Here is an 11522-nt window from a genome sequence, read left to right on the forward strand (position 1 = left end):
AGATTTTTCTGGCTACCAGGAATAATTGTTGTTAGTTTCCAAAAATCTAACATTACTATTGGCCTTCCCTGTCTTCTTTCTCTTTCTTTCTTCTCTGATCTACCGAGAAAATAATTTGGTTTCTTTTTCCAGACACACAGATGTGCACCAGATGGTTACTGATAGTTTCAAGGTCCTGATGAGTTATTGGAATAATTAGTGTTGGTGTGAGGTTTGTCATCTAACTATAATGCTGAACTATGTACTCATCTCTTTCAGGCTTTTAAAAAAAAAGTTTATTTTATTAAGACTTTTGAAACAGTGCTTCAAATGTCAGTGCAGATAATAATTGATACCCAGTTCATGGTCAGTAGTTCACTCAGCTGTCTTTAATGTGTAAAATTCTTGATCTTCTAAAGGGGATCAAAAGCAATCTTCATTTAGATGATATACTAATTTTATGCTAGAAGGAACAGTAAGATATTAATCAGAACATGATTTTAATGTTGAGTTGGGATATATTTATTTCTAAAATATTAACAAAAGGTGTTGAAAATGATAGAGAAATTGATACATATGTATGATTTATGGATTGTGGAATTAAAATTATAGTCCACATTAGTTGAAAAGGGCCTTATCCCAAGGGTCTGTGAGTCTTGCTCTTTTGTGCAAGTCTTTGTTGCCACAGCTGGTTTATTATATTTGGATTTACAAAAATGAAAACAAGAAAATTTTGCTTCTATATATGTTAATTCCAAATTTAGTTTGTGCTGTAATGGATATACCTCCTAGATCTTGGTATACAGTTCCTATTGTTTTGACAACTAAATGTGATTAAAATAAGAAATAATTACTTCTCTTTGATACAAGAACAAATCAATTCCTCCTATTTTTCCATGTTCATCACTATTTTAATAGGTGTGTAACTTGTAACACAACTGTCTTGGGATGTAGCTGCAAGAGCTACATCATCACGTGGCCCTTGCCTGCATATTTTAGATCCTTTCCTTGGTATTTTGATCTTGGAAACAGTTTTAAAACAAGATTATTGTCATCCACCAAAAATACTGAATTTTTGCAAGCAAAGCAGAGCAAGTAACTCCTCTACAGAGAAATAATGTGTCTGCCTTTTAATAAGGAGTTCAGTGGAATTGCCGGACACTAATAGCATGCATAAGTAGTTGCAGGATTGGAGCTTTATAAAATCCCATGCAGAATTTGAGCTTCCTTTCCTTAAGATTCACTGATTAATCACTTCAGGCCTACCCTACACTACTGTTTTCTTTCTGCTTCTGATCATTTAATCCATGTGTCTTTTAAAGCACATTTGATGAGCAGATAGGAGAGCTTTGGAGGTATTGGAGCTTCCTAGACTATATAGTTGTTTACATGGACTCAGTCTGCTCTCCGACCAACTCTTTGTTTACTTAATAGCCATCTTTATCCAGCTGAAGGCCTTGATGCATTCTTAACTCAGGTCTCCCTAGCCCTATAAAAAAATGCAGCTTCATAACTTTTTTCATACAATGATGCTATTCTTTCTGGGTTTTAGACTGTATTTTTTCAGAATTGCTTTGGTATCTGAGTAAGAGGTTTTCTTGCAGTGAGTGGGAAAGGGTGTAGTTCTCCAGATGGACATTTGGAGCTGCTAAGGTCACAGGACTGACTTGCCCTGTGAACATGCCTTTCCACCTTCATTGACTGGAAGGGGCCGGGAAGACCAGTCTTTTGAGGAAGGTCACTTTAAAAGCTGCCTACATTAAGGCATTGTCAACACAACCTGCATGCTGCTTGTAAGAGCTCTTCTGTTAGTACTGTGTAGTTCAAAAATGTTTTGGGGTTGGGGTGTTCTTACCTTTTCCAGGTATGGGACATTGGAGGGCAGCCAAGGTTTCGAAGCATGTGGGAGCGTTATTGCAGAGGAGTCAATGCAGTTGTGTAAGTTTTCTCATGTGTGCCCACAGAAAATGTATTTTAAAATATGTATTATTAATATAGATACGCTTTTCTTTCTGTCCATCTGCATCACATAAGAAGATGCAACACAATAAAAGTAGTGTGTTTTAAACATCCAGCAACTCAGTATCTAAGTAATTGCATGTTCCAGGCCACTTTTTGCCCACTGCCTGTATTTAATTGTTTATCTTCCTGTATTAATAAATGCAGGGCTTATATAGCTCAGGACTGTTTTAATGCTGTTATCAATCTGAACACATTTTTCACATTTCAGATGTTTTAATGCAACTTTCTTCAAGTAATAGACAATACCATAAATAACTATATTCCCATTGCAGTTACATGGTGGATGCAGCAGACTTAGAGAAAGTTGAAGCTTCAAAGAATGAGCTACACAGTTTGATAGATAAGCCACAATTGCATGGAATTCCAGTAAGTATTCTGATTATTATTCTTACCTGAATGTAGACAGTGTAGCCTAAATCCTCATGAATTTGTTCCTCTGGGCTCTTGAAAATACTAGTTTAAATATGATGCAGCCTTGATACATTGAGCTCTCTTGCAAAAATTATTTTGATTTTTTTTTCAGAGTACTCAACATCTTATTAGTGCTTCAGCGTCTTTGTATGTTTTGTAGTCTAAATGTCAGAATAGATTTGGAAAAAAATAGCTTTCACATGTGGCATTATCGGACAGTAATTACTTCCAGTCAGTCCCCTTGTTGACTGGGTTTGAACCAGTGACCTAGATATGTTTCTGTCAGTATCTTAAGGCATGTGAGATTTGTCTTTCAGAAAGCTGTCAGAACACTAACATCAAGTAGTGTCTTCTCATTCCAGAGATTGTGGGAGGAGCTTGCATTTTCTATGTCCTGACTTTTTATTTTTCTTGACTTTTTTGGTTTTTCCAACTAAACTATGGAATAAACATAAATACACATTTGTTCTCCAGTAGGAAGTGTCAAAGAACAGTATATTCTGCTGAAAATCTAGTGCAGAATTATGGAGTAGGAGACTAATGTTGCTTAATTATTGTAATCTGCCAATTTAGAGCTAGCAGGAATCAATCAGGTTAGCATTGATCTTTGATTCTGAGATCACCAAGCAAGAGTGTGTATCTTTGATCATAAGAAAGAAAACAATGATACATACAAACAAGGAAGAAGTTACAACGATGGCTTTTGCTTGGCCCCTTTTTTGTAAGCAGATATTTGGACATTTGGCCAGTGGAAATGATCGAAGTCATCTGAGAATTTGTAGACAGACAGCCAACATGAAATCATTGTGAGAATAAAGTTCTCACAGATCCATTCTTGAAGGAAAATTTCTCAAGTGACTCTCCTTGTTATAATGTTTGCTGTTACTGTTGTATTTTTTTTTGTTAAGTACATGTTGAATAAAACCTACGGAAATCTACAGTCACACTGTTCATGGCAAGTGATATTGTCTGTCCTTTGTACTATTTTCACATCCTGTTATACTTTGCACTTTTCCTTCCTGAAATGATAGGTTGCTCATATCTTCAGAAGTATTTCAGTTCCTTTCCCTTTGTATGTTATAATATCACATTCCAATTGCTCAGCCTGACCAGCAGAGTAATTTCCAAGGTGCAGTAATGTATTTTTTACTTATTTTTATTTCATAGGTAGTAACTACTATTGATCTTCCTTCAATTTATTGTACTCAGGGTTTGGCATTACAGATTTTAAGGTAGCTTTATTAATCTGATACTGCAAGTAATGAGTTTAATGTGTTCCAGATTCATGGGAAATAATGGGACAATCTTGACTCGGAATTGTAGTGCATCTGGAAAACAATAATGCAATCATAATTAGAAAAACTTTCCATTTCTTACTTTATGTTAGAATGTGCTCAACCCATTCATCTGATCTTAATTTACACTTTAAGCCCTAAGTATTGTGTAGGAACTCTTTAAATTCCAGCATCTATTCATTAAATTTTCTGCATTTCTCAGACTTAATTCCTAATGGCTGCCCTTCTGATTTCTACCATGTATGCTCAAAGACGAGGGACAGGAATCAGCATTTGGCTAGTGGTTGGGTGATATATGTTTTGAATGCCTGGCTGTTTAGTATGTCAACGTTAAGAAGCAGGGAAGCAAAACTGTAGAGAGAAGCATGTCTGGATCTTGAAGACTGAGCCTCTACTTCTGGGGCCTACTTTTGATTAACTTTAGTCTGGTCCTATGGATTGAATGTCTGTTGTGGCTTTAGGGCACCTGATGCATGCTGTCCTTCAGGTTTAGTTGCATGGAAAAGGAATTAATTTAGTGCAGTCTTGACACCATCCCATAATGCCATCTGGAATGGAGAGATTCACTTCCAGAGGAGACTTCTGGTACTGATACACTCAGAAATAATTTGATCCAGTTTTCAGAGGGTGGGCATCAAGCATCTGACCCTGGGTAGGAGAGGAATTTCTTCATTGGTCATTTTGAATATGTCTGCTATTGCATTCTGAATACTTGTTTGCAAGATCCAAAATAATGCAAACAAATGGTTAAAGACAAAAATAAACTTTTATTGCTCCTGGATTTAACATGAATATGAATGATTTCTTTCAGGTGTTAGTCCTTGGAAATAAAAGAGACCTCCCAGGTGCACTGGATGAAAAGCAGTTAATTGAGAAATTGTAAGTAGCTGGCCTGTGTAAAAAGCTGAAACACAGTGAAAATCGATATTAAGAGAAAATCGTTGGTAGCCTATGGCAATAACCAGCTATAACAGATTCTGTTTTACATTCTGAGATACTCCACTTTGAGCTACTCTGACAGTTGAAATAGTAATCTAGGCTGATAACTGACTGCAGTAGATGTTAATTTCTCTTGATTATTATTTCAGCTGTATAAAGTTGTTTCAGATAATTCTGTTTTCCCATCAATGAAGATCCAACTACTATAGACAGCAGTAGGCTCACTTACATATTTCAGAGTACATTGTAGTGGCAGTTAAATGCTCGCATGATATTAGAACAGAACCATTTCAAACTACTGTCTGTAAATTAAAGCAATTCAGATATTTTTGGTATATATCCAAAGCATATATTTATAGGTTACTGAAACTAACATGTTGATGCATTGTGAGGGTAATTGTAAGGAAAATACAATTTTGTAAAAATGGCCAGTATAGAAATAATTTTGCAGAATAGGATTCTTTGTCTCAAATCACATAATTTTACTCATAGGAGGTGCAAGTGAAGTGAAGTGAGGTTTCAGTAAAGTGAGATTTCAGTATAGAAGGATGTTCCAAAAGCTAAGCATTTACGCCGGGACCTAGGAAACACAGAATTGCAGAATGGCTGAAGTTGGAAGGGACCTGTGGAGGTCATTTTGTCACCCACCTGCTCAAGCAAAACCACCTAGAGCTGATTATCCTGGACCATGTCCAGATGACTTTTGAGTATCTCCTAGGATGGAGACTCTGCAACCCCTCTGGGCGACCTGTGCTAGTGCTCAGTCACCCTCAGGGGTAAAAGGTCTTTTTTTATGTTCAGAGGGGGCCTCCTGGGTTTCAGTTTGTGCCTCTTGTCCTGTCACTGGGCCTCATCTTCTTTACAGCCTCCGTTCAGATACTTGTACATGTTAATCACATCCCCCCTGAGCCTTTTCTTTTCTAGGCTAAACAGTCCCAGTGCTCTCAACCTTTCCTAATATGTGAGATGTTCCAGTCCCCTAATCATTTTAGTGGGACTCTCTCCAGTAGCTCCACATACCTCATGTACTGGGAGCCTGGAAGTGGACACAGCCCTCCAGGTATGGCCTCAGCAAGGCTGAGTAGAGGGGAAGGATCACCTCCCTCAGCTGGCTGGCAACACTCCTAATGCAGCCCAGGATACCATTAGCCTTTTTTGCCACACTACTAGATCATGTTCAACTTGGTGTCCACGAGTATCCCCAGGTCCTTTTCTGCAAAGCTGCTTTCACAAACAGTCAGCCCCCAGCATGTACTGATGTTCCACCCCAGGGGCAGGCCTTTGGATTTCCCTGTGTTGAACTGCATGAGGTTCCTGTCAACCCATTTCTACAGCCTGTGGAGGTCCCTCTGGATTGCAGCACAGCCTGTGGTCTATCAGCCACTCCTCCCAGTTTTATGTCATCAGCAAACATGCTGAGGGTACGGTTTGCCCCATCAGCCACTCATTATACAGATATTGATATATTCATTATAAATACCTTTATTATGGTCTTCATTCATCATGAAGATGTTGAACAGAATTGGACCCAGTATTGATCCCTGGGATACACTGCTAGTTACTGGCTTCCAACTGGCCTTGGTGCCACTGATCGCCACCCTCTGGGACTGACTGTTCAACCAGTTTTCAATCCACATCGTTGCTCATCCAACACATACTTCCTCAACTTATCTATGAGGATATTATGGGAGACAGTCAGAAACCTTACTGAAGTCAAGGTACACAATATCCACTGCTCTCCTCTCATCTACCAAGCTGTAGATTTCATTGTGGAAGGTTACTGAGTTGGTTAAGCGTGATTTCCCCTTTGTGAATCCATGGTGACTACTGATCACCTTCTTGTCCATCACATGCGTAGAAATGGTTTCCAGATTGGTTGCTCTATCACCTTCCCAGGGACCAGGGCGAGGCTGACCATCGTGTAGTTCCCTGGGTTCTTATCCCTGTTCTTTCTGAAGATAGGAGTGATGTTTGCTTTCCTCCACTCTTCAGGCCATGATTGTTCTCCCAGTTGTCATGATCGTTCAAAGGTTATCGAGAGTGGCCTCACAGTGACATCAGCCAGCTCCCTCATCACTTGTAGGTGTGTTCCATCGGGACCCATGAAATTCTTTATGTCCAGTTTGCTTATGTATCCCTGACCTGATCCTCTTCTATCAAAGGTTCCACTTCCTTGCTTGAGACTTTCCCCGTGGTCTCTGGGGCCTGGGATTCCTGAAGGCTAACCTTGCTAGTGAGGATGGAGGCAGAGGCAGCGTTCAGTACATCTGCCTCTTCCATGTGTAAGGAAATGTCCTCTGTGACTGGTCCTCCATTTCATTGAAGAATGGGCTCCCATTTTCCCTTGTCTTCCATTTGTCACTTTGGTATTTATAGAAGCCCTTCTTGTTGCTTCTGACATCCCTCAAGAGATCCAGTTTTACTTGGGCTTTGGCTGTCCAACCTTTGTCTCTGCATGCTTGGACAGTGTTTCTGTACTACTCCCAGGTTACCTGTCCCTGCTTCTATCTTCTGTATGCTTCTTTTTTCTGACTGGGTTTTACTGGGAGCTTGTCATTCATCCACTCATGCCTCCTGGCTTTTTTTCCAGATTCATTAGGATGGGCTGCTCTTGATCTTGGAGATGATCTTCGATTGTTAACTAGCTTTCTTGTACCCTTCTTCGCTACAGAGCCTTATGCCATGGTACTCTCCCAAACAGATCCCTGAAGGGGCCAAGTCTGCTCTCCTGAAGTCCAGGAAGGTCACTATTCAGTTCCCTTCTTTATATGAGAGTCTCTTATGTGACCTCAGGACTCTTTCCTTCCACTCCCCATCTGCTCCAGGAACATAATCTGTCTCAGCATGTCACTTGTGTGAGGATGAAAAAATGAAAAAACAAAGTACTTAGAAATTCTTGATGGGGATAGGGAAATATCCAGAAACAGAAGTTAATTAAGAATCAGTTTCTTCCTAAATGTAGAGGTGTCCTTTCAGTAGGAATGAGATCTGGTATATTTGTGTGATATAATAAAAATCCTGAAGATTAATGGTGTGACCATTTGAATACTGTTATTTGATTATAAGAATTCAGAGTGAATTCTAAGTGAAAAAGAGTAAAAGGCAAATGCCAAGACATGGTAATGTTACTTGGTTGCCACTACAAAATGTTATTTTCAGCTCATGGATTTCTTTGGTCTTATTATTCACTATTACACATTACTATGACTTAATGAGAAATTTTAATTTTTGTGAAATGGCTTTATAACATTTTAATCCTTATAGTTTAAGAAACATCAGGGTTTTTTTTGTGTGCAGTAGCAAACATATTTTAAAAATTCAATATCTGAGGATAGAATTGAACCCACTGAGTAAAAAGCAGAAAAGATGTAATTTAATGGAAATTTCTGTTGTCAGTTTTTGTGGAGTTGTAACACTACTTTTTTGGTTTGTTCTGGTTTGTTTTTTTTCTGTAGAAACCTTGCGGCTATTCAAGACAGAGAAATATGTTGCTATTCTATTTCTTGTAAAGAGAAGGATAACATCGGTAAGCTTTTTCTGACAGCATCATCAATGTATACATACTTTACATCAGATGTTAAAAATTTTAATGAGATTTGAATATCTAACTAACATAGAAATCTCAGTTTACATTGAAAACTTTTGTTGCAAATATTGCATGCAATAATATTTGTTTTAATATATAGAATTATAGGTAATTTAAAAGACACTTGTAGAATTATTTAGTTCCATGAGAAGTTAAGTAATTAATTTGATGGGGCCTTGAAAAAGCATATTTAAACCCCCAAATAAATGAATCCCTCACAAAAATTGTGTTATTTCTGAAAAAAAATAGGAACTGAATAGGAAGGCCTTCCAATTATTAGGTGATACTTAAAAAAATTTGCTAAGTGTTTTGCTGGAGATACACAGAGTGTATCCTGAAGTCAGTGAGGACCTATGGAATTGTCTGCCATCTTTCTTTGCTTTTTGCCCTTTCCTCTCTGTCCCCTCTTTCTTTCACTTTCCTGTCCCTTTCCTCTTAACATGTTCTCCCCTTCCCTTCACAGGGGAGAGAGGGGTAATGCACAGACTGAGCCAGCAGCAGCAGTTGCCTGGGTGCATGCATTTTGCCTCTGTGCCACCCTTCTTCCCTGCAGGCTGCTAAGACAAGGGATGCTGGATAGGAGAGGTACAGCCTGGCTAGATATTTATAGCTGCTTCTTGAGGAAGCCAGACTCACTAGAAGAGCTAGAGAGCTCTGTAGGGCTCAGCTGAATGAGAGACAGTGTGAGGGGATTGGAGGAAAGCCAGTTTCTCCCAGCAGCAGGGAAAATTTCCATCCCAGGCAGAGGACCAGGTAGTGGAGGTGGTGAGGAGACTATACCATTACACCTGGGCTTCAGGAGCCTGGAGGAGATGTCAAGCTGTGTGCAGGGATGTGTTAGGCAGTGAGGGCTTCTCTTAGGAATGGTGTACAGCATTTGGGTATGTTGCTTTGAAGGAGGCCAGACCTAGGTTTGCTGCAGCTTGGAGTGCAGCAATTATTTCTGAGTGAGGGAAATACTGGGGAAGATCAGACTGGGGAATAAGGACTGAGGAAGACAACATAGTCAGTATTATCTGTGTAGGTGAAGGGGAGTGAAGGTGATTGAGGTTTTAGAAATACAGTGCTTGGTCCTCATCAGATCGGCAGTGGAGGACCTCAAAAGTGGTGTTACGGCTAGAAACTGGCAAAACCAGCTTAATTTCTGAAAGGATCCTGGAGAAAGTAGCTTTTGATCCTGGTTCATTTGTATGGATCACCTGAAGGAAAAAACATGCAGAAAAAGCATGCTAAAATTTGCAAATGGGAAAATAATGAAAAGAATGATTGCTAATGCAGAACCATGTAGATTACTTGCCTTGTAGAAGTCCTGGGAGTAGTGATGAAAAATACTCAAATCTTAACTTGAGAATCAGTCAGGTATCTTCCAGTGTAACATTGTGCCTAGAAAGGGTAACCTGGTTCCTGAATGTTTGCCCAAAGAAATAACAAATGGGAGCAGACTGTGTATATCACATGTGTTTGGCACTGTGTGGGCATTACTAGAGCACTGTGTGTCATATTTTGAGGAGGACCTTGAGAAACAAAGATGTTGGGCAAGAACCTAGGGAGATCAAAGGACTGGAAAATATAATTTATAATGAAAAACTATAAAGAAAATATATTTAGCTTATTAAAGTGATGAAACTACTAGGCTGTTAAGGGGAAGAATGGGTGCTGTCTTCTCCCTCTGCATTTTTGATTGATGTCAATGCAGTTGAATGAAATGATAGTCATTTTTCAGTGCAAACTGCAGCCCAGCTAACTGGTCTTGCCAGGAGGTGTGGTGTAAGGCTGCCAGTTTCTGTGTCTTGAGAAACTGTGGAAGAGTAACATATAGTTATTAACTTTGTTTTAGATGCCGTGGGATGCTTTTGTCTGCATCATAGTTTTGTCTCAGTGCCCAAAGCTGGTCTGCCAAGATACTCATCGAAGTGCCGTCTTGAATTTAGAATAGATGTAACAACAAATTTAAATTTGAGGGCTAGAGCTATTTCTGCCCCCTGACAACCTTCCTACCTCCCTGACAGATGTTACTGGCTTGAGGCAAAAACATTTAATCTGCTCATGAATCAGTTTGTGAAGTGCTGCAGTTTTCAGCCCAATGCATTAAATTGTATCAGGAGGGGTACCAATTGCAGCTACCAAAGTTTAGTCTAGTGTTGCATGTCTTTCAGAGCCCTTGGACTCTCTACAACCTACCTAAATGGCTTCTTAATGCTTTGTCAGATGTTTGTAATTCTTTTTCTTTCTGGTTGTGTATTTCTGCCTTTGTTCCCACATTGCATTTCATTCCAGTCTGGATTTTATAGGTCATTTTATGGTCATCTTAAATCATTGATCTTCCAACAGTTCTTCATCTGTGGCTTAGAGAATTTGATGTCAGTTATTATATTTCAGGAATACAAAATGCATATAATTTAAAAACAAACAAAAAACAACAGGAAAAAAGCTCACTTGTAGTCTCAAATACTGAATTTTTAATTAGGTGTGAGAACCTGCGGTTTCTGGGTTGTGTTGGTTTGAGGGTTTTTATTTGTATTAACCTGCTGGTGTTCTGTTGTCGCTTTACACTCTGCAAATAGCCTGTTGAGTTTTTAATTTTGTTTTATCTATCTCGGCAGACATAACATTACAATGGCTTATTCAGCACTCCAAATCAAGACACTGTTGAAGAAAACTTTTTCTGAAGATAACTCTTTCCCAATCACTTTGACTCCTATCAGCTATACACAAGTGAAAAGATAAAGAATGCAGCAGCATACTACCAGGACTCACTTTGATTGATTTGTTAACAGAAGTAAAACTAAGTTATAGCTTGTCCCTCAATCTTGGTTCTTTTTTTAAAAATCTAGATACTTGTCTGCCTAGGTGAAACTCCTGAACGCCTTACTACAAGACTGAAAGAAATCAGTACTTTTTTGGGCTGAAATGTTTGAGTTTATGCATGTGAATTGTCAAATACTTAGTAGGTTTTTTTTCTAATTTGAAACTGAATAAACTGCACAGTGGAAACAGATATGACTGTTTTTTTTGAACGTATCATAATTTTTCATACAGAATGTTTTCCCTGTAAACACCAATAGTTAATTATCAATAATCAGTTAAAACCATAATTATAAAAGCATCTTACTTGAACAAAATGCTGTTAACCACAACACTTTCAAATACTCATTTGTCAGAAGTTATTTCCAAAGTCATGTATCTGTAGTTACCTAGTGTTTCTAGTCACTTATGTAAATGATTTATATGAATATTCTTTGGGAATTCAAAAATAAAATAAATTCTAGACAATCCTGTCCTCTCTGTTG

General features: G+C 38.6%; 1 protein-coding gene across 1 annotated transcript in view; it reads left to right on the forward strand.

Moving 5' to 3' along the window:
- The window catches only part of LOC113491233 (ADP-ribosylation factor-like protein 8B-A), a 29184-nt gene extending 17956 nt beyond the window's left edge, over positions 1 to 11228 (forward strand). Inside the window, exons 3-7 of the mRNA XM_026867996.1 lie at positions 1844 to 1917; positions 2274 to 2367; positions 4519 to 4586; positions 8102 to 8172; positions 10836 to 11228. Of these exons, the coding sequence (XP_026723797.1) occupies positions 1844 to 1917; positions 2274 to 2367; positions 4519 to 4586; positions 8102 to 8172; positions 10836 to 10885 (357 nt within the window). The 3' untranslated portion in view covers positions 10886 to 11228. The remainder of the gene's footprint in view (positions 1 to 1843; positions 1918 to 2273; positions 2368 to 4518; positions 4587 to 8101; positions 8173 to 10835) is intronic.
- The last annotated feature ends 294 nt before the right edge of the window (positions 11229 to 11522 follow it).

The sequence above is a fragment of the Athene cunicularia genome, assembly GCF_003259725.1.
Source record: "Athene cunicularia isolate RWA chromosome 1 unlocalized genomic scaffold, athCun1 chr1_part2, whole genome shotgun sequence".
NCBI lineage: Eukaryota > Metazoa > Chordata > Aves > Strigiformes > Strigidae > Athene > Athene cunicularia.